This window comes from Saccopteryx leptura, chromosome 2 (assembly GCF_036850995.1).
Source record: "Saccopteryx leptura isolate mSacLep1 chromosome 2, mSacLep1_pri_phased_curated, whole genome shotgun sequence".
NCBI classification, from domain to species: Eukaryota; Metazoa; Chordata; class Mammalia; order Chiroptera; family Emballonuridae; genus Saccopteryx; species Saccopteryx leptura.
In genome coordinates this window covers 146,808,176-146,832,310 of record NC_089504.1, presented here as the reverse complement: position 1 = coordinate 146,832,310, position 24,135 = coordinate 146,808,176, and the positions used below count along the sequence as shown (strand labels likewise).

Below are 24,135 nucleotides of genomic sequence, written 5' to 3'. Positions count from 1 at the left end.
ATATCTGACTCAATTCACACTAGAAACACACTCATGCTCATAGCAGACCCCAAATTCCAATATAAACCAAAAAGTAGTTTACATATGAGAGAACTGGTTACCAGGGGTTGGGAACCTATGGCTCACAAACCAGATGTGGCTCTTTTGATGGCTGCATCTGGCTCGCAGACAAATCTTTAATAAAAAAATGATAACGTTAAAAATATAAAACATTCTCATGTATTACAACCCATTCATTTCCTACTGCTCATGTTCATGGTTGCGGGTGGCTGGAGCCAATCACAGCTGTCCTCTGGGACAACACCAAATTTTTATTGGATAATGTGTAACGTACATGGGTTGTTGCATGGCTCTCACAGAAATACATTTTAAAATATGTGGTGTTCATGATTCTCTCAGCCAAAAAGGTTCCTGACCCCTGGTAGCCTGTTAAAGCAAAATAAGTCCGAACAGAGCAAAGGAAGGAAAAATGCTGACTATGGAGCAGAGAAAGAGACAGAGAGAGAGAATCACCATCATTTGTTGTAAAGAGCAGCACATTTGTCACATTCTCCGAAAGATGCTTCTCAATGTGCACGAAACAAATCAACACGGACCATCTGCTCAATTACCTGCTTTCACTTATCTAGGGAACTTCCTTGGAACAAATGTAATGTAAATCACAAATAATATATAATGTAAATCACAAATAATCAATATAATGACTGATATGAGTAACAATTATTCACATAATGGAATGTGCCTCTGATCAAAATATTTAGAGAAGTCCTTGTGACAGCGGGAGAGGGCGGGATGGACATGACTGAGGAACCCACCGCCCTGCATTCCTTCAGTCTAGCATTTCAGTTACTTGACTCTGAGGCCGGTGTGATATTTCTGGCTCAGCATGGAGCTGTGATGAGCTCCTTGGGTTTAACTAGTGGGGACCTAGCTCTGAGAAGCTGGAGATCTCAGACAGGAACATCCAAGGGCTGGGCCAGTTCTCACAGGGCAGCTGTGAGACCAGCCCCTCCTTACAAGCCTGGTGCCGGTCACATCCCTGGGGAATTGGAAGGGTGAGATCAACATGCAACCAGGAGGACCAAGTGTGTCCATTTTCATGTGGCTGGGGCTTTGCTGTCTGGCACATGCACAGCAGGCGAATGGCCGGCTCAAGAGACTGCCTGGAAGAGAAAGCCTGGCCACTGGCTTGAGATGTCTTGGACTCTTGGCTGTTGGGTTTTCAGTCATAATTTCTTACCAACCATCCACCCTAGAAATACTACACTTAAAATTGGAAAGGATGTTAAAAGTTTGCCTGGTCCACACCCGTTACCCCTACTAGTAAAAATATCCTGCTACATTTACAGAGACAGTCAGGCAGACTCTATTGGGTATCCATAAAGACAGGGAGTTTATTACTTCTGAAGGTTTCCACACTACACTGGAGGCAAGGAGGTCAGATGTTCTGAATCTGAAACAGAGCCCGTCTCACAGTTCTTGCTGAAAGACTGGGAATAGTGAGGATGCCTTGAAATGCAATATTCTAATCATTATCTCTCTGCCAAAACGGTCCCAATTCTTAACACCAGTTTTTAAAAACTCAGCTTTGTTTTTATTTTAATCAAAGTTGTAACTATACATTCATTAAAGAATTAAATAGTTGTCCCCAGTAACTTGCCCCATTTCCTGTTGCCCAGAACCAACCACATTCAATTCTCACAGATGCTTCTTGGAATATTTACCTCTGTATCTCTAAATAATACACTTTAGTGTTGCTTATTGATTTTTCAGTTTTATGTATCACCTATTGACTTTCTGCTCTGGAAGATGAGGATTAAGTTCTCTTTCAGCCTCTTGTCTCATCTACACGTCCGTACCTCCATTCCCTCCAACCTCTTGACATAGTTACATTATAATTTTGGTTAGATTGATCTTCTTGCTTTACATTATTATGAGACTGTAAAGACCATTCATGGCTGAATCAGGTCATCTGCTCTGCTTACTTTTTCTTTCCTGCCCAATATTTTGTTTTCCTGGAGTTAGTAATTGTCTTGGTAGCTCACTGCTTAGTTTTCTGTGCACTTATCAACCTTCCTCAGACATTTGAACTTATTTCTCTTTTCTTCTACCCTGTAGTGTAGTTGCAGAGAAGTCAATGGTATTCTGAGCCTCACTCCTTCACAGGAGGCCTGTTTTTCTTTCTGGAGGCTTTCTTTTTGAGGTGTCACGTTGTGGTGGCTTCTCTGGGCTGGGCACTCAGTAGGACCCTCCATCTAGAGACTTCTCCTGGCCCCATATTCTGATTTCCTTCCCTCCATTTTCTCTAGTCTGGTTTCTAGCCCTCCTATTATTTGTTCATTGTACATCCTGGACTGATCTTCCATAGTTCACCTCTTTCCCCTTTTATTCCTACCATTTGTATTTTTGCTTTAGGTTCTGTACAATTTCTTCAACTTTATGTTCTAACACTGCTATTAGGGTGTGTGTTTTTTGTTTTTTGTTTTTTTTTTTTTTACTTTTTTATTTTTCTGAAGCTGGAAACGGGGAGAGACAGTCAGACAGACTCCCGCATGCGCCCGACCGGGATCCACCCGGCACGCCCACCAGGGGGCGAGGCTCTGCCCACCAGGGGGCTATGCTCTGCCCCTCCAGGGCGTCGCTCTGTTGTGACCAGAGCCACTCTAGCACCTGGGGCAGAGGCCAAGGAGCCATCCCCAGCGCCCAGGCCATCTTTGCTCCAATGGAGCCTCGGCTGTGGGAGAGGAAGAGAGAGACAGAAAGGAAGGAGAGGGGGAGGGGTGGAGAAGCAGATGGGCGCTTCTCCTGTGTGCCCTGGCCGGAAATCGAACCCGGGACCTCTGCACGCCAGGCCGACGCTCTACCACTGAGCCAACCGGCCAGGGCCTGTGTGTTTTTTTTTTGTTGTTGTTGTTCTATCGTTTTTAATTTTCAAGAGCTACATTTTATTGACAGCATTTTTTCCCCCTGTAGAATCTCATCCTTGTGTTATGGATACCATATCTTCTCTTATCACTCTTAGGTAGTTTTTGTGGAAACTTTTCTTTTTGTCAGTTCAAAGTCTGTTGCCTCCAGTGGCTCCTTCTGGTTTGTTTGGTTTACTTGCTGGGAAAGAACCCCCTTTCCTCTGGAAATCCCTGGAGCCACAGATGAAGACTGACAGGTCCGAGCTGTCTAGGGACTATAAATGGGAAGCAAAGAAGGGAACATGTCATGTGAACCCCCTGGGGAATAGTGCCATTTTCCTTAGAAAAAATATTCTTAAAATAGAGAAAAAATTGTTTTCTTTAACCCCCCAAAACCCCAAACCCATAAAAATGATTAAGAACCCATCAAATCCATCACCCTGCTATTAGATCCTATAGATTTAACATAAATGGAAAATAATAAAAGGAAAACCCCATGTGAATGTCAAGTTCAAATATTTGTATATTTACAAATATCCTCTTTTAAAATTCTATCCTACAGGATATCCAGATGTTTTTTTGTGGCAGAGACAGAGAGAGTCAGAGAGAGGGACAGATAGGGACAGACAGACAGGAAGGGAGAGAGATAAGAAACATCAATTCTTCGTTGCTGTTCCTTAGTTGTTCATTGATTGATTTCTCACATGTGCCTTGACGGGGGGGGGGGGGGGGTGTGCGCTGGCTACAGCAGACCGAGTGACTCCTTGCTCGAGCCAGTGACCTTGGGCTCAAGCTGGTGAGCCTTGCTCAAACCAAATGAGCCCGCGCTCAAGCTGGCAACTTTGGGGTCTCAAACCTGGGTCCTCTACATTCCAGTCCGACGCTCTATCCACTGCGCCACCGCCTGGTCAGGCCAGGATACCCAGAATTAAGGAGAGAAAGAACCTCTTCATGGTTATAATCCAGCTAATAAATGAGGGAGGGCATTAGAATATGAACACATGAAATAATGAAATGAAATACCTTATGAAACAATAATCTAGGCAATAATCATTTCTGGCTGCTATCATCCAAAAAAATAAAAAAGAGACGGTGGACATTATGCATCTTCTGACAGAAGTATGATATTCCACACATCAAGTATTCTTGCACTAAATTGAATGTCAATTAGATCAAGCTTTAAAATGAGGATCAAATTACCTAGCTAAAGAAAATACGTATTGGGGTAAGGTGAACACTGATTGAAGAGTATTCGAGTTCTATTTAAAAGAGACCTCATTTTACTCATGAAATGATATGATAGTTGGCATTTTCTGCAGTGGAGGGGGCTGGGAGGGCGGGCGAGATAAAGATGAACAGGACTGAAGCCGGGTGACAGGACAGACGCCGGTTTGCTATACATTTCAATTTTTTTATGTTTGAAATTTCTCATAATAAAATGTAAAATAAAACAAAAGAACAACTACTCAACATCTTAACATTCTTTCTTTTCAGGTTAATAGAGTTTCCCAAGTAGGCAACAGCATGGGGCTTTGAGATACTGTAGAAAGAACAGGTTCTCCAGGCCACGCGGGGATCTGCGACTTTCCTCGCCTCATCCTCGACATCCAAACTGTAACCAAGTCCTATCAACTCTGCGCCTGAAATCCATCCCAAGTCTGCTCCCACGATCTCTCACCTGGCCCACTCTATTAGCCTCCTACCTGCTCTCCCTGCTTCCTGTACCCTCTGCATTCTGCTCATTATCTTTGCAAAATGTGAACAAGAGAAAATGACTCAACCGCTCAAAATATCACAACAGCACTCCGTCCAAACTCTCTTCCATGCGCCCGTTTCCCTGATAAACCTGTGTCTGATCATTCCTTTCGCACCAGCACGGGTCTTTGATAGCTCCTCAAAACCGACCCCCGTGTTTGTGCCTCAGGGCATCACCCATCGCAGCTCCTATTCCTGGAATGACTTCTTCCAATTCTTCAAAGTCCTGGCTCCTTTTTACTGTGTCACACTTACTTAAAGATAACTTTCTGGCCCATTCTTCTTCCTCTCCCCTCCCCCATCTCATCCCTGTTATTTTCTTTATTTCAACCAGAAATTTTCTTTGTCTGCTTGGTTGTTTTTGGTCTATCTCTTTCCAGCCGCCTTTCCCAGGTGACATAAGCTTCTGGAGAGCAGATAACATTGGTGCTTTGAGAAGACAGATGTTGAACTAGATGTGACATTCACGTGACACAGTGAAACGATTATCTAACAACACATACAGAAGAGCAGTGAAAATTTATCTCTTATCATACAATTTAAGCTTAACCTAACATTTACTCCTATGTAATGAAGCATTTGGTGGGCCTTTATTGCCAGTTCTTGGGAGGTAACCTCTAAACCATTGGAATTTCTGAAGATAGGCTTGTCTTTGTTATTCATGGTGACCCCCTGGAGAGTTTACACTAATGATATGGCTCAGAAAGGGGGTTGGCCACACCATCAAGACCAAGCATATGATTAGAGTTGAAGCTTTCAGCTATGTGATACTGGTACAATCTCTGAGCAGAAAAAGGGGTTGGAGATTGAGCCATGGGGTAATGACTCAATCAAGCATGTAGCAACTCTGGGCAACAAAGCTCAGAGGTCCAGGTGAGTCCTTGCCTGGTTGGCAGGACTCTGGGTATTGTCACACTTTGATGCCATGAGGGCAACCCTGAGTCCACAACATCTTACCTCAGTGATTTTCAACTACTTTTTAGCTCATGGCACATGTAAACTAATTACTAAAATTCTGTGGCATACCAAAAAATGTCTTTTTTGCCAATCTAACCAAAAAGTAGGCATAATTTTCATTCATAAAAAGAAAATAATAATAGTAATTACTTACCCTTTTTGCTCCAAAGTGACTTTTTAAAAAATCAGGTGCCTGTACTTGTCTGTCTATAAGCACTTCTGATACCAAGAATGAACCAATCAGATGTAGCCTTATTATTCAACAAGACCAATAAGATGCAATTCTATTACATGACATATATATTTATGGTTCAAGATTAGGGCACGCACTTTGGATGGCTATTGTTGTATTGACTGGTGTTATTTTCTTTTTAATTTGACAAGCTAAGAAAAAAGAGGTCAGTGCCCCTGACTAAATAGTCAAATATTGCATGTTTTAAAAATTCTTGCTGCACACTGGTTGAAAATTGCTGCCTTACCTGATAAGATCCAAGGGCTGCTTTTTGTATATGCTTCGAGGATGAGCCCACTCCCTGTACAGAAGGTAGCGCTCATTTGGGCAGGTGAAATCCTCTGATGGATGGCTGAAGTTGCACTGGGAAGCAAAATCAAGCAAGTGAGCACTGCAACCACCACATGTTCACAAATCCATTTACTAAAATGTGGTGCTACGCCTTCAGTCATTGCTGAATAAGGGGCCCATACTTGCTCAAGTGGACTGAGATACCACATCATCTTTAGTGATCCTCTGCTAGGGGCATTACTAACACCTTGAGGGCCACTTGCAAATGTGGGTGGGGAGAAATGTTTTGTTGTGACAATCCTGGAGAAGGCAGCAGGTACTTGGTAGGAGTCTCGGGGATGTTAATGTCCTACAACTGGGTCAGTCCTAAACAATAAAACACTGGGCCACTGAAGTGCCAAAGCTGCCACAATGGAGTGACACCTGAGAGTCCAGCCCACTCCTTGGACACTCAGGGGAAGCAGGGCCTTGACTGGGGAGAGGCAGGATCAGTTCTAAAACCAAGACTTCTTTTTCCCAAACTCAACAGTTATTCAGTGACAACATATAGAATATAAATAATAAAGAAGCTTAATATCATGTTATACACTTAGTTTATTCATGAAACAAAACCTCCTGCCTCTTCTTAAATTCAGTCACTCTTCTTTCCGTCTGACTGGTTTTCCTTCCTGCTGTAACTAGAACCAAGTTATCACCCAGCCTAGCCTTAACACGGGGCCTGACCTCCACTCACCTCCCTTCCAAATGCCACCTGAGATCATTTCTTAGCCTGGATGTGGCACCCCTACAATTACAAAGGTTTTTAAAAAAAAGAACTGGCCACAGCCAGATGCCAACTCAGTACTCTAACCTTGGCATCCCAGATTATATCCATGAGAGCTCTCTGCAAGTGGCCTGCTATCACTGCTAATTTTGCAAGGGCACAAATATAAAACACATGGCTGGACTGCTGTGTTAGGTCTCTTAACCAGGAAACTCAGCATCTTCCTCCTCTCTGTTCTGGATGCATGCATGTGTATCAAGTAGCTGTAGGTATCCTAGCTTTGTTACCTTATATGGTACAGTTCAATACTGTCTTCATTCACAAATACATGAACAACACAGTAGCAATTATCATTCTCAGTGTTTGCTTTCTTTGGTCTTAGAGATTTAGATAACTGAAGGTGAATGTAACAAAGTAACAGTACAATATAACATAGTATTTCATTTATTTTAATGGCAGAATTTATTTAAAGCACTCAGATATAATATCCTTGCATTTATGGAATCACTAAGGGCTTGAAGCAGTCACATTTTAAAAATTTCATCTCATGTGAGATGTTATCAGCTGGAGAAGTGCTCTTGAATTTGAAGAGTTGCTATCATCTTAGAACATAGTTCTTTAAAAATGTCAACACTGCTGTACTGACAGTATGACAAGAACCCTGACAAATGCCTTTTTAAAAGCCCTGTGGTATTCCAGGGCACAATTTGAAATGGTGTTTCAGGAGGGAAAAAAAAATAACCCCTATGTTACGAAAATGATAAATGAAAAGTTCTAACGTGTATTTTTGCTTACAAAGAACTAATACTTTTCTGGTTGATGATAACATCTGTTGGTATTATGGAAATAGCTAACACAGATATAGTAGTTATTATATGCCAGCAACTGTTCTAACATTTGCCATGGATTAATTAATCCTCACAGCAAATCTGAGGTAGGTACTATCATTATTCCCATTTTATTAACAAAGACATTGAAGAAAGGAGAGACTAACTGGCTTTCCCAAGGTCATCAGCTAGAAAACGGAAGAGCAGGCACTTTGGCCTCAGAGCCCAAGCTCTTCACCACTATTCTACCCTGCTCCCCACACTAACCACGGGAGAGCTACTGTTCGTTGGTTCATTCATTTGTTCATTCATTCACTCACTCATTTACCAAGGATTTAGCAGTGAACAATGCAGCCTGGTTCCTGTCCTGGATACGCTTGCAATTTTTTAATATATCATCTTTATTTTACCAAGACAGAAACTTAAATAAGGTCAAGAAGATTTAGCTCTTCCTTATTAACACTGAGTGTACATTAGGTGCTTTATTTCATTTTTGCTATTTGACTTACATCATGGAGAGGGAAAGCCGCCTTGTAGATCCCAGAGCTTACAAGTTTGTTGATTCCAAACTTTTTCACGTTGTTGCTTACTTGATACTTGACCCGAGAAAGGATGAAGTAAACCTAAGAAGATTCCAATTGTGTGGTTTACTCAGTATAACTAACCAATCATTCCTCATTATTAGAACAGGAATCTGGAGGCACATTTCTTTTATATGTGTGGCAGCTTCTAAAAACAAAACAAAAAACCGACCAGACCAAACCACTAACTATTCAACAGCAGGTTCCAAATCTCCCCAAGACAACAGCTAAACTTGGTTTAGACTTACAATGCGGCTTCTGGTGGCTGGATTAAAGAAGGTATCTCTGTCACGAATATAAAAATCACTTATCCGGTTCTTCTCAAATGGGGCAGTGAAAAACTCCTGCTCTGGCTTGATGATACTTTCGTCTACTTGAAGGAATTTGCTAAACCAGTTGAAATTATCGAAGGCTGAGGACCGGGTTTTTAGATCATTGGGCTTCAGAGGCAATTTGATGTGCATTATCTCAGCATATGTACATAACACCTCCCATGGGGCATGCACCTTTACAAACACAAGCCTGTCATCCAAAACCTATATTGGAAGAATAAAAACACAACTTAAGAAGCTAAGCCAACTATTTTCACAAGTTTAAAACACACAGCTATGTCTTACATGGCAGGTAGTTAAAACACACAAGTACATGAACACAAATACTAATAAAAGTGAAGATAGAATAAAAGGTAGATTTGCAAATCCTCTTAAACTTTCTGCCTGGAAGATAATTTCTTGATTTGAATTACTGAGAAAATAATTAAAATTCTTATAGTTCTTTCATAAAGTTACTAATATTTTAAATGAAGAAAAGCAAGCTTGTTAATTTGTCCATCACTCCATCCAAAGTAGTAAGAATAAAAACACCAGAATATTCATTGCCATGTTCTTGTATTAACAATTTTTTAATTTCTTAAACCTAGGTCTCTTTAATTTATTATATACCTGTTAGATATTATGTAGTCAATAAAAAAATGTCAAAGGAAGTTTATTAACACAGAAATACATTTACTATATACAGTGTGTCCGTAAAGTCATGGTGCACTTTTGACCGGTCATAGGAAAGCAACAAAAGACGATAGAAATGTGAAATCTGCACCAAATAAAAGGAAAATCCTCCCAGTTTCTGTAGGATGATGTGGCAGCATGTGCGCATGCGCAGATGATGACGTAACACCGTGTATATAGCGGAGCAGCCATGCCAGTCGAGATGTGGACGGTACAGAGGAAAGTTCAGTGTGTTCTGTGGCTCGCTAAATTCAAATCCGTGACCAAAGTGCAACGTGAATATCAGCATGTTTATAACGAAGTGCCACCACATAGGAATAACCTGACTTGGTGGGATAAGCAGTTGAAGGAAACTGGCAGTTTGGTGGAGAAACCCCGTTCTGGTAGGCCATCAATCAGTGACAAGTCTGTAGAGGCTATACGGGACAGCTGCCTAAGGGGCCCTAAAAAATCTGTGTGTGAGCCCACATCGAATAGGTATAAAACTGGGAGAATTTTCCTTTTATTTGGTGCAGATTTTACATTTCTGTCGTCTTTTGTTGCTTTCCTGTGACCGGTCAAAAGTCCATCATGACTTTACGGACACACTGTATTAAAAGAGAAAAAGCAAATTAAATCCTTGTGATATAGTAATTTCCCTTTTCAGAAGAGAAAAATTTATGTATTTGAACAAAAACACATTTAGAAGGACTACAAAGTTATTGATGGATAAGTAAGATAGAGATGATTTTTATTATCACTACACTTTTTTTGTAAACTATTATTTGTATAATAAAAAAATCTTTTAAAAAATTCTTAAAAGAAAGAAAACAATCAATCACTTAGTCTGACAGGCAGTGGCAGAGTGGATAGAGTTGACCTGGGACACTGAGGTCCCAAGTTCAAAATCCCGAGGTCATTGGCTTGTGCAGGTTCATCCAGCTTGAGTGCAGGATCAATGATCCCATGGTCGCTGGCTTGAGCAGGGGGTCACTGGTTTGGTTTGAGCCCAATGCCCCTGGTCAAGGCACATATGAGAAGCAATCAATGAACAACTAAAGTGACACAACTACAAGTTGATACTTCTCATCTCTCTCCCTTCTTGTCTCTCTCTCACATTAAAAAAAAAAGGAGAGGGGGGAAGAAACAGTGATTTATACTGGTTTTATTGTTCTATTCGTTGGCCACTACAGAAGATCTGCCTGCTTTGATCAGAAACAAATACATTCGCCCTGGCTGGGTAGCTCAGTTTGTTTGAGCAGTGCCCTGATACACCAAGATTGTAGGTTCGATCCCCAGGTCCAAATCAATCAATAAATGCATAAATAAGTGGAACAAATTGATTCTATTTTTTTCTATCTCTCTCCTCCTCCCTTCCTCTCTAAAGTTAATAAATAAAAAAATTAAGCAATAAATAGATTCTATAATGCAGATTACAACTGACGCCCCTCCCAGCCTGCAACTAAGGCATGGCTGGGGTTGCATGTTTTAAATGCCATTCCAAGTGACACGAGGTTCCCAAAATCCATTCCATGGTCAGTCAAGGGTTTGCGGAGACTGCCACTTACCGATCTTGTTGCTTCTAGCTGCAGGCCATCATTGATGAGGTTAGATTCATATGCTCGTCTTTTCCTCTGTTAAAAGAAATTGGGAAACATAATAGGACTTTAGTTTTACTAGGGGCAGAAAAACCTTTTTTTTTTTTTTTTTAACAAAATACAACAAACCAGTTTTTTGTTTTTTAACAAAAAACCAGTTTGACTTGATGAAGAGAGACTTTTGCTCAAAATGGCACAGAAGCAATGAGCTTTCCCTGGCTGTGGGTGACCTGTGGGTGTCGGGCTTCTCAGGTGGAGGGCCGTGGAGTGCACTTGGATTATTCTCTTAGCACTCTGGAAAGCCTGTGGTTGTCCCCAAGAATTTTCAGTCATTTGAGAACCATAAAGAACTCTAAATTGGACACAATTCCAAGGACTTTTTTTTGGCTTATAAGAGGTTTTGCACACAAATGGAGGTTTTTCAGTACCATTCGCTGATGTCATTCACCAGTTACAGCTGAGATCTGACATTCTAGATTTTAAAAATGTTATTTCCCTACCGGATATTCAGATGGTTTCATTTTGGATACATGTATTTCATCTCTGCATGCTTTGACAAAATTCAATAAAACACAGAAAATTTTGGCAAAACAAAGGAATTTTTCTCTATGCAAGACTGAAATGGTTTTGAAGCTATAAAAAAATCTAAGGCTACAAAAATAGGGAATTAATATATAACATATCTGTCCATGTTACACGGCCATTTGAAAAGATACAGACTACAGTACTGTATTTATTGATATTAAATTCTATATCTGGATAGGGTTTTTACCAAACTGTGTCCTAAGTTGTAAGGGAAGCATGTGAAGGTAGAACCTTGTTTGACCTTTTCAAAGAATGCTTTTGATGAAGAAACAGTTACACTGCTTAATGGAAAGAGGAAAATGACTGGACATGCCTCAGACCGCCTGTGTTCACATTCTGGGGCCGTTACCTGCCAGCTCTTTGACCTCTGGCCCGAGACAAATGCTTGCCTCGTTTTTCTCATCTATCAAACGGAGAAAACCTCACCAGCTTCCTTTTGAGGTTCTCGTGAGGTTTATAGATCTAAATCACTCCAATAGAGCACACAGACTAGAATTTCCATCTCTTGTAATCACAGGAGGTAAACTGGACCAATTCTCCCAACTGAAGAAAGCTGAAAAAGGTAAATTAAAAAAAAAAATTTTCCCATGTAACTTCAGGTGCTAAGATAGAGCACCACTGAGCTAAGGTCTGGGGCAGCCGGTGGGTCTGGTGGTTAGGCCACTGTGGTGCAGGAGCACCACTTGTGATTTGCCTGCTGTGAGTGGGCGGAGGCAGCCCTGAGCCGCTGTGCCACAGACAGTGCCTGGGACAGGCAAAGCACCCAGAAAGCAGATGCTGACTGAAAATGACAGACCGTCAAAGATAAAAATACACCTGGCGTTTGGCTAAACGTGAGTGCAAGTGGAATCCCTACCATTTTGTGGAATTAGCAGAAAGAGAACATTGCTTTATTTATACATATTTAATAAATGGTTACATAGAACTACAACATGCCGGACACTATAGTAGAGCTTTGCAAATGTAACAGATGTAATTGCTTGTTGCTGTTTGAGCATACAATAGTCACTTAAGGAAAAACCAGCAATTACTGCTCCTGCCCTAAAACTAAATAAGCAACTTGCCTAGAAATGCCCAGTCCAGTGGGAGGAGAGCTTGAAGCACAGCTTCCCTGCTCTGCTCCCAGCAGGTGACTGTCCCCTCCGCTCCAGGCCTCCTACCCCTGCAGACTCTGCAATCCGCCCTGCAATCTGCCCGGACGAGTTTTTCAGCCTTTCTACCGATCCACCATCTCCCGACCTCCACTTGGGAAGCTGATTCAGACTCATCCTGCTTGGTACATAGGCAGTATTTCTTCGCTCTAGATCCTAATGCTCATATTTTGAGCTTGCATGGTAGTCTACTCCATGTTCCTCCCCGCTACTTTCTTTGCTATTGCGTAAAAGCAATTTTGACCCCGCAAGCAGTGTTCAACATTATTGGCACAGAGTTTATGCCGATACATGTTTGTTGAAAGAATGTATTTATTAATTCGTTCTACACACATTTTCTCAGAGGATCCAACAAAATGCTGAAGATTCAAAGAAGAATCTCAAATAGCCTGCTACAGAGGAACTTAGAAACTCAGTGTCCAGGGCCCTACGAGTCACCCAACACAGAAGGACTGAAACATTCATCCATGTGTTTCATGGCGCCGTCATAGACACCCGTCAGCCTCTGTAGCCACTTGCAACTCCTTCCAGAGCCCACAGCCATGACTGCAGATAAAAACTCAGACACTCCCGTTTCTCATCTCCCGGGAAGTTCAGTGACTGCACACTAGCTGGCCTTATTAATTAGACCACCCCTCCGGACCTGGCATCATAAACCAGCAATGCAAAGAAGTCAGGCTGAGCAGAAACCATTCTGGGGCAGCTGGGAAAGCAACTGCCAGTTCCAGGGACAGCAGAGGTTTGGGTGGGAGCCTTGGGGAGCACTGCCAGTCAGCGGAGCCAGCAGAGGCTCTGGGCCCAGGGAGCGCCCGTGCTGCCCCCACCCCCTCGCTGCAGTGGGATCGGGCACTGCATCTGACTGCCGAATCTCTAGGCTTGTTTGACTACCTCCCAGAAGGACCTGTGAGCTCTCTGACAGTCTCCTGATAAACTCCTTCACTGCTAAATTAGAACTCATTTCTGTTATTTGCCAGCAAAAATCTTGACAGAGAAGCCATGAATGAGGGGAAACTCATTAGTCTGAAACCTAAATCACTGTACTGTGAAGGTGGCAGGTATTCTGAGTGACCAGACGCTCTGACTTCCTCTCCTGCGGAGGACATGACTCACCCCGAGCCTGTGCAAGGGGCAACTGTCTCACTAGCAAGTCATAGCAGGCTCCATGACTGTCTTCTGTATCCTCTGTGCCAGTCAGGAATCATTTCAATTAGGATGTGAAGCTCAGACCCGAGGATTTCAGCTCTTTTTTTTTTTTTTTTTCATTTTTCTGAAGCTGGAAACAGGGAGAGACAGTCAGACAGACTCCCGCATGCGCCCGACCGGGATCCACCCAGCACGCCCACCAGGGGCGGTGCTCTGCCCACCAGGGGGCGATGCTCTGCCCATCCTGGGCGTCGCCATGTTGCGACCAGAGCCACTCTAGCGCTTGAGGCAGAGGCCACAGAGCCATCCCCAGCGCCCGGGCCATCTTTGCTCCAATGGAGCCTTGGCTGCGGGAGGGGAAGAGAGAGACAGAGAGGAAAGCGCGGCGGAGGGGTGGAGAAGCAAATGGGCGCTTCTCCTGTGTGCCCTGGCCGGGAATCGAACCCGGGTCCTCCGCATGCTAGGCCGACGCTCTACCGCTGAGCCAACCAGCCAGGGCGGATTTCAGCTCTTGTAAACAAATGTCCTTCTAGTTAGAAGAGCAGAAAAATCATTCAGATGGACTTCTCCAGTGGCTTAATGGGTATGTTAACAATTAAGTGCTGGCAAAAAAAATTAATAAATCACATAACTGTGTTAACTGGCCTTATCAAAAGTTCATGGTTCCTAAACAGTTAGGCCCACGAGGATGATGCTCCCTCATCTACCAGGGAGCTGTTCCAAACTTTCAAGGTGCTCCTCAGACTCCACAACTAACTCCCAGACCAGCAAACTCTGCAAGTGACCTTGCCTCCTTCGTCACAGAGGATGGCAGCCACTCACTGTGATCTCCTGCACGTGTCATTATACTTAACAGCTGGATGCCACCTCTCGACCCGGTGTCAGAACACCGCATCCGTTCCGTTTCCTCCTGAGCCAGGTCCGGCAATCCCTTCCCTTATTCTCTGCCCTTCATTGCTCCGACTCAGCCAGCACACACTCTCAAATGACTCTCATCTTGAAGAACAGTCGATCGTTCCACAGCCCTGCCTGCTCTTCAATTACTGTCCCCGCCCCTAGAGATGTTTGTCTTTTGATCTTGATATCCTTGGCACTTAGGCCTGTAACAGAGGAAACATGCAATAAATGTCTAATGAATGAATGAATAGATAGAGTGCATGGTGGATTGATGGCTGCCTGGCAAGTGGAAATGGGCTGAGGAATACAAATTACTGCAGTGCAACAGCTGGGCTCCCCTGTCCTGAGCTCCCCCAAAATGTTCCACAGACTTTTTCTTATGAGTATCACAGATTTTGACAAAGAAGGAGAGCTACAGTTTAATTCTGGAGTGTACTATAGTACCATATAGCTCAGAGCATCCGTGATTTCAAGACACCTTGGTCTGAATTACTACATGACAAAAGGGGACGGTTCAGAGAGCTGGGAGTGAAGCCGCCCCACAGGAGGGCAGCTCTGTTACAGGTACACCAGACACACTGCTCCTGCCTGGGTGGTGTCAATGCATCAACCATGACGGCAACAGGCTGTACAGTGAACTCAGACACCGTACCCCTCTGTGGCATTTCTGAATTGAGAGTCCCCTTCATGGGACTCTCTCCTTTCAGATTTCAGTACACTACATTGTCCCTTTAGCTCTAGCCATTCCGGTTTGCCTTTCATCCCTGAGCACAAGGGTTAGATTAGGAATCAAAATTCAAATCCCGGTTCTGCAATTTGCTAGCTCTGTGATGGGCAAATAACACACTCTACAAGCATCAGTGACTTTGTCTGAAAGACAGGATAAGAAAGAGCTTCAATGTGGAGTTTTTGTAAGGATTAAATGTAATTGTGGGTATAAAGTACCCAGCATCATGCCCTTCAAATATGTTCAACTTCCCTTATTCCTTTAAAAAGAAACCCTCTTTACCCTGTAGGTCTTACAGTCTCAGCTGTACTTTTAATGCCAAACAGCCGAACAAAAACAGGTGATTCCCACTTGGCCTCCACGCTGTGCACCCATGGCACCTTAATCTCTCCAGTGGGATACCAATGACCCCATTTATGAGAGCCCCAGGAAACAGATTGTAGTGCCCTCTCTCTTGATACTTTCATACTACTTGATCATCCTGGTTCTTAGACTATCTTCTTTGCTATCTGATGGATGTATATAGCCTTTCATTCTCTGAAGGATATAAACAATCTTTATATCACCTTTCTTTTGTCCTATTTGTATGAGTATTAAGAAAAGTCACTGATAAAGAGTATAGAGCACATGTGAAATCACAGATGAAGACAATCAGATATACTTCTCTTCCATCTATTTTTTTTTTTTTTTGTATTTTTCTGAAGCTGGAAATGGGGAGAGACAGTCAGACAGACTCCCGCATGCGCCCGACCGGGATCCACCCGGCACACCCACCAGGGGGCGACACTCTGCCCACCAGGGGACGATGCTCTGCCCCTCCAGGGCGTCGCTCTTTTGCGACCAGAGCCACTCTAGCGCCTGGGGCAGAGGCCAAGGAGCCATCCCCAGTGCCCGGGCCATCCTTGCTCCAATGGAGCCTCGCTGTGGGAGGGGAAGAGAGAGACAGAGAGGAAGGAGAGGGGGAGGGGTGGAGAAGCAGATGGGCGCTTCTCCTGTGTGCCCTGGCCAGGAATCGAACCCGGGACCTCTGCACGCGGGGCCGACGCTCTACCACTGAGCCAACCGGCCAGGGCCTCTTCCATCTATTTTTTTTTTTTTTTTTTTTTTTCATCATATTTGAAATAGCAATGTGTTTTTTTTTTTTTTTTTTTTTTTATATAATTTTATTTTTTTAATGGGGTGACATCAATAAATCAGGATACATATATTCAAAGATAACAAGTCCAGGTTATCTTGTCGTTCAATTATGTTGCATACCCACCACCCAAAGTCAGATTGTCCTCTGTCACCTTCTATCTTGTTTTCTTTGTGCCCCTCCCCACCCCCTATCCCTCTCCCATTCCCCCCTCCCCCCCCCCCCGTAACCACCACACTCTTGTAAATGTCTCTTAGTTTCACTATTATGTCCCACCTACGTATGGAATAATACAGTTCCTGTTTTTTTCTGATTTACTTATTTCGCTTCGTATCATGTTATCAAGATCCCACCATTTTGCTGTAAATGTTGCGATGTCATCATTTCTTATGGCTGAGTAGTATTCCATAGTGTATATGTGCCACATCTTCTTTATCCAGTCGTCTATTGATGGGCTTTTTGGTTGTTTCCATGTCCTGGCCACTGTGCTCTTCCATCTATTTTAACAGCATAACATTCTTTCTGACAGATTGACTATTTATTTATTAACCAATCTCAAATTGTTGGAATTTAGTAGGTTTTTTTCCCCTAATTTTTCACTGCTATGAAAATCCTTGTAGAATAATCTCTGTGTAGCCATTATTACCTCCTCAGGATAAAGTCCTAGAAACAGAATTATTAATCAAAGAGGCCATGCAGTTTTAGGTTCTTTAATATGTATTGCCATACTGCTCTCCAGAAAGGTTGTACTAATTTATCCTATTTAGTTCTTATCTAGTTCTTTACAGAGAACTCCTGTGATATTTACCTGATTTCTCTCAAGATAACTGGTAGACCTTGAAGTTGGTTTATAATGTCCTCTATTTTACTACTGACTATAATAACTTAAACAGCTTAATCAAGCATAGGACATTTTTATTTGCTTAAACATGTTAACATATCACCTTGGTGTTACTTTAGTGAGATAGTTCTGTTGGAGCAATGTGAGCTCTCGGTTCTTGAATTTATGCAGGAAAGATTTCATAAACCGGGTCCAGGTGATTTTGAGAGTACAGTACATTTATTAAAGCTGAGGACAATAAAACAAAGAAAGGGCTTAAGATAGAAGAGGCAAAATTAAGGCAATAGTTATGAGCGTAGGAGGATCTGCCTTAGCCCTTTGGAAACGTGAGGAAGAATTGAGCCTAGATATATGGCAACCTTGGCTCTTTCGAAAGAAAGTCACAGAGGCAGAAGAAGGGAGTCAGCTGGGCTGTGTGGACTCAGGGAACACGTTACTGAGGTATAGGAAAGACAAGACATATGCTTTAATAAAGAAGATGATTTGCTAGAGAGAGAGAGAGAGGAAAGAGGGAGAAGAGAGGGAGGAGAAAGGGGGAGAGAGGGGAGGGGAGAAGGAGAGAGAAAGAACCTGTGCTTTCCCTTTCTTCTTTCCTAAGGCGTGTATATCTTTGCTTTCTTTCTCCAAGAGCCCATCTTTTGCCTCCATAATGTGTTTCCTGAGCCCATGCAGCCCAGCGGACTCCCCTCTTCTGCCTCTGAGACATTCTTTCTAATGGGCCAAGGCAGCTCCGCCTTGGCTCACTCCTGCTGCTGTGACCTTGCCTCCTCTGTCTTAAGCCCTTCCTTGGTTTTACTGGCCCCAGCTTTAGTAAATGAACTCTCACCTGGACTCGTGTTGTGAAAGCTTTCCTGCATGAAGCCAGAACTGAGAGTCCACAATGCTACCAACAGTTCTTGTTCTTTCCCTTTGACAAGGCAACTTACAAAGGACTAGTGGAATATTTTAAAAATTGATCAAACCAGTCTTCTTGGTTTGTCAGATAGCTATAGTACATTAGCATACGTGCTATATTTGTCAACCAGGCACATTATCAGGAAAAGACTGCTTACTTAAGAAAAGATTGCTTAGGTCTGTTGAATATGAAATCATCATCTTTACCTCTCCGTGGAATTTGCACTTGGATAAGTAACAGTGTTCTTGACATTTAAAAAAATTAGGTTACAGCTGTCTTCCATGTTAAAAATGAAAGAAAATTAATATTGTATATTGCCTGACACAGCTATTGCTCAGTAAATATTGTCTGAGTAAATGAATATCTGAAGCCACACAATCTTTCACTAGAAATTATTTTCTATGCCTTGTTGGAAAACCTTACATATAAGAACCTAAACTATGTTCAATAGTCTGTGATCTGTATTTGGCAGCACGAAACGATGACACCGGACTGACTGGCTCTGGAAAAAGCTCGGGTGTACATTAAACTGTGCTGTATGTAAATTACTCTTTGTCTCGGGGAGCAATTTATTGGCGTTGTAAACTGGATTTTTTTCACCTACGTGTAGTAAAGCCAAAGTGACTGTAACCTTTGAGGAGCTGCATACATCACAGAAAGATGCATGCGACTCTGTTACTGCTGGTGGAGGACAGTGCTGGGGGTTCACAGTAAAAAGGGACAAGAGCACTTATCTCACACCAGAAACTTATATTTTATTCATACTTCTTTTGAGAGTTTAATAAAGCTGTCAGAGAAATAAAGAATAAAGCAATCAAAATCACCAAAGACAGACTGGCTTAATTAAGGAAGCTTTCTGTCCCTAAACACCTTAGATTACACATCTCATTTAGCTTAATAAAGTCATTGTTCGGAAGGACTTGCTCGTGAATTATACAGTAATAATACTGACTGTAAACACCAATCTACTGTTTTCTTTATGTCACCTAGCTTTTTCAGCATAAATAGCAGGGGGTATAATGCCTCAGAAGTAAAATTTACTGAATATGCTATGGTGATAATAAAGTACAAATCTCTTGGGATTAATGAAATGTATGCAACCATTAATTTCAAATATTCTTACAGCTTTTTCAGGCAAAGTACTGATGGTGCTGTCACTGTATTTTTCAACTTGCCAATCTTTGTTAAGCTTACAAAGATGGATGAGAAAAAAGTCATAGGTAATTTGTGCAAAAAATTACTGTCTCATTACTCTAAGTGCTATTTATTAGTTATATATCATGTGCTCAAGAAGGTTTAGTAAGCAGAATAAATTATTTAATTGGGACTTAATTTAAATTCACATGTTGGTGACAAACCATCTAAAGTGAGTGGACTGATCTGATGAGGGAGCTACTCAAGTAGGTAATGCGTGTTCACCAGAGGACAGAAAACAGATGGGCATCCTAAGTGATGAGTACAGAATAGAAGAAAATATTTAGAATAAGTTCACGTCCAACTTTCCTTTTGTGTGTGTGTGTGTGTGTGTGTGTCTGTTTCTAGGATTTCATTCAATTCATCTAGGTTATCCAACACATACTTTCTTCTTTATTGTTTTAATTGAATTTATTGGAATGACATTGGTCTACAAAACCATATAGGTTTCGAATGTACTTTCAATAAAACCTCATCTTAAGCCCTAGCCAGGTAACTCAGCTGGTTAGAGCTCTGTGCCAATATGCCGAGATTGCGGGTTTGATCCCCAGTCAGGGTAGATAAAAGAAGCAACCAATGGATGCATAAATAAATGGAACAACAAATGGATGTCTCTCTCCCCCCCTAAAATCAGTAATAATAATAAAAACACCATCTGCACACTGCATTGCGCACCCTCTGCCCCAAGCAAAGTCTCCTTCTGTCCCCACCCTTTGCCACCTGCACTTAGCCCCCACCCCCCTTTTGCTCCTGCTATCCCAACCTGGTGTCTGTGTCTGTATGTTATGCATATATGTTTTTGGCTAATCCCTTCACCTTCTTTCTCCCAGTCTCCCCCACCCCCTCCCCTCTGACAGCTGTCAGTCTGTTCCATGTATCCGTGCCTCTGTTTCTGTTTTGTTTTTTAGCTTATTTTGTTCATTAGATTCCACATATAAGTGAGATCATATGGTACTTGTCTTTCTCTGATTGGCTTAATTCATTTCGCATAATAATCTCCAGGCCCAACCATGCTGCCAACTTTTCTTTTCAAATGAACACTTTTGGCATAATTACAAAAATAAATACATAAACAGTAACTTAGGAAACAGAAATTGTCCAAGAAGGAAAAAAAAATCACCTATCATCCACTGCTGAGAAAACTACAGCCAACATTTGAGGGCAGTGTTTTCCGAAGTTACCTGCTTATACAAACGACTTGGCGCAGTTTGAAAAGCGGGTTCTTGGACCCCTCTCCTGGAGATTCTGAGTCAGCAGGGTATCAGATGGGGCCTGTAATAATCTGGTTTTAATAAGCAAAGCAGATAACTCTTATCATTGGATAATTTTTTTCAGGACACAAGTTTCCTGTGAATCTAAGCAGCTGTTGGTGATTATTTATCCTCCTCAACGCTATTCTACATGGGAATCCAGTATAGTTGATTTTTCCAAACCCTTTCCTCTTTTACAAATAACGCTTTTAAAAAGTGAGACACAGGTAACATTGGAGTCAGGGCAAATGACAATTTCTTCATTCAAATTCATTCAAACCTACGGGCACACGTCGGAAGGACCAATCAGGAAGAGATGGTTTTCTCTTCTCCACATCTTTGTGAGAGGAATAGAATAATCAGATTTTCCTTCTCAGGATTACGCTGTCCTCTCCGCCTGTTTTTAAGAATTGAGTCCAAGAACACTTCCCGCTTTGGAAATAAAAAGCTAGATTTGGATTCACGGCTCTTGTGCTGAGTACTCAAAAATAAAACCAAACATGCTTATACCAGCAACATGTTTTGTAGCTGTAATGTGACACTGCTGATTCTAATTTACTCTATACTCTATTCCTTTTAACCTACAATCTTAGTAAAAGCAAGTTGCGTGTGAAGAAAGGAGATAAAAATATAACTAAGAGGTTCCTGCCTTACTCTAAAGTGTGAGGGAGTTGAAACTAGACCTGACTTTTCTTCTTAAAACAAAAAGACAGAACACCTACCAAAAGTTATCTGTGAAGGTGAAACCACCCAACACTGGCTGCCAGCATCTCTCCTTGATCTATTCTAATACAAACATCAAGTTTCCAATTCATGGACAATCTGTGGCCAATATGACATTTCCAGGAAATGTTCTGATTCTTCATAATTCCACTCTGCCATCCCTTCACTTCTCCAGTTTGGAGAAGGTACCCAGTGTTAATTCTACTCACTCAGGCCTTCCTCCTCATGAGGATCCATGGGCCAAGTTTCTTCCTGGGGTATTCTCACACCAGAACATTATAATTCTTTTGAACAACCAGTTTGGTTTTTATTGGGTTGAAACTTTAGACCACGTTATTGATAACATTCCCTATTCTCTTTGGCTATGAGGAATCTCAGAGGCCACTCTGGAGCTGAACTCTTAATTTCTGAATAGGACCTTTATGGATAATAATAAATCATTTTTGTTTATCACCCTGATACATGGTTTTCTTTTATTTTCTAGCTTTTATACTTCTGTTACCCTGATGTACATACCTAATTACTTTTATTTTTGACAATGTATTTCTATAAGTGACCTCAAACACTTTTTAGTGAATTGTAGCAAACTATGTTAACATAGTATTAGCATAAGCAGGGGGCTAAAGACTATAAAAATTATATATTGAAGCCAACAACAAATGATTTTTCAATTATTATCTTATTAGTCACAAATAACCATATACTTAATGGACATAAGACAATGAGAAAGCAGGCCATATGTTCACTTTAATATACAAAAAAATTAAAAAGCATTTGATAAAATTTAAAACCTAATTATAAAAACTCATAGTAATCTAGAACAGGGAACTTTTTAAACTTTTTAAAAGAAACCAAGTGTGATACTTAATGATAAGATTTTAGAAACATTCCCACTGAAATCAGAAGCAATACAGTGGTGATCACTGTGGTACTGGTTCTATATTGCGCTTGGACAAGAAAAAGAAAGGAGTATAAAGATGGCAATAGTTGAGCAAAACTATATTTCGTGAACAATATGGTCTTCTGAAAAAACTGAAAACGTGTTAGAAATTACAAAAAATTTCTAAATTACTAGAAAAAGAGTTTAGCAAGGTCCTTACATAGAACTCATAATAGAGCTTTTTACACACAATAAATTACAAAATGCAATTTAAAATCCTTCTGACAAGAGCAAAAATTTTTAAAAATACTAGTTAATAAAAATGTACAAGATCTTCATGAACATTGTTATGAAGCTTTCCTAAAGGGCTTTCCTACCTCAGTAAATGGAATGATTCACTGTTTTCACCATACTAGAACTTTCTGACGAACTTTTAAACATCCAAAGAGACCTCATCTTGCTTCTAAGCAAACTGTTCCAGCCTCATAATAACTCATCTAAAATAATGTATAACAGTTTTAAAAGTTCACAGGATCTATAACCAGTTAGTTGTCTCACATTAGTTGACTGTTTGGATATAATGTAGTTTGACCACTCAGTTTTCAAGAATCTCTTTTCCTATGGTCTCCATTGGATAAATCCTTCTGTCATACACTAAAGAAATTTTAAGGTCAGATATGAAATACAAATATTTACTGTCATACATAAACTTTTCATCAACTTAAAGAAATAAGTTTTCCATCAACTTCTAGAAATGAATTCTGCTGATAAAAAGATAAATACATTAAACATATAGCCAGGATTGCTTACACTATTTCTGTGCTATATAGACGTCATTTGAATTACACTAGCACTTGGTCATAAACACATCTGTTTGAAGGGAGGCCAAGTGTCAGACAAAATGAAATTCAAAAATAGATCAATTCTGCAACTTGCTAATAGTTCTAGAAAAATGAAATGGAAGAAAGAAGCAGAACTAATAAAAATGAGCAGGAAGAGTAAGTAAAGTATATGGAGATGTGGAGTCTAAATTAAGTAATATGTACAAATAGAAACTTAAAACACTTCAAAGCATAGCTTATAAAAACCAACATCATGATATATCTATCTATGAGTTCAGGGATTGCCAAAATTAATGATAATTTTTTTCCTCCTGATTTATGAAAGTTACACTGGGACCTGTGTTTCCGTGTAAAGCAGATGCAGAACTTATTAATAATGTCAAGCAGCTCTGGGCTCCTTCTCCATGAAAGGGAAGCTTCGTCTCAAAGCAGAACTATTTCCTTCATACTTTAATGGATTAGATTTGTTTAACTTCCTTTTATGTAGTACTTAGTCCAGTTCCATTGGCATATGGATGCTTAATGAATTTTTGATGATGGTGGCTATGACTGTACAGAAGATACAGTATTTCAGTATCCACAGGAACATGATCAAGTACTCTAAGCTATTTATATTTCATCTAGTGATAAAAATTACACAGTAACACAAGGAGAGTCATGCCTTTTCATATTAGTGCACTGTTTTAAGAAAAGTCGAAATATGAAAAAGGTGAAGGGACTGAGAAGTACAGACTGCGTGTTACAAAATAGTTGTGGGGATATCAAGTACAGCAAAGTAAATGTAGTCAATAATATTGTAACAACTGTATAGTGGCAGATGGGTACTGGAAATATTGGACATATATTGTCAAGTTTATGAATGTCTAGCCACTATGTTCTATACCAGAAACTAATACAAAATAATACTGAATGTAAACTGTAATTGAAAAAATTATATATATGTAAAAGAAAATAAGAGGGATAAGAATTAACATATATT

At 41.1% G+C, this 24,135-nt stretch overlaps 1 protein-coding gene and 1 non-coding gene across 4 annotated transcripts in view; both read right to left on the bottom strand.

Annotated features, from left to right (window-relative positions):
- ANO6 (anoctamin 6) overlaps positions 1-24,135 on the bottom strand; it is a 215,313-nt gene that overhangs the window by 59,147 nt on the left and 132,031 nt on the right. For all 3 annotated transcript variants that reach the window (XM_066369015.1, XM_066369016.1, XM_066369017.1), the window contains 4 exons: positions 10,864-10,929; positions 8,561-8,848; positions 8,241-8,354; positions 6,098-6,213 (listed from right to left, as the gene is read on the bottom strand). In XM_066369015.1, the coding sequence (XP_066225112.1) occupies positions 6,098-6,213; positions 8,241-8,354; positions 8,561-8,848; positions 10,864-10,929 (584 nt within the window). The remainder of the gene's footprint in view (positions 1-6,097; positions 6,214-8,240; positions 8,355-8,560; positions 8,849-10,863; positions 10,930-24,135) is intronic.
- TRNAA-CGC (transfer RNA alanine (anticodon CGC)) lies at positions 16,394-16,469 on the bottom strand. The gene has a single exon. It is a non-coding gene; the product is annotated as a tRNA-Ala (tRNA).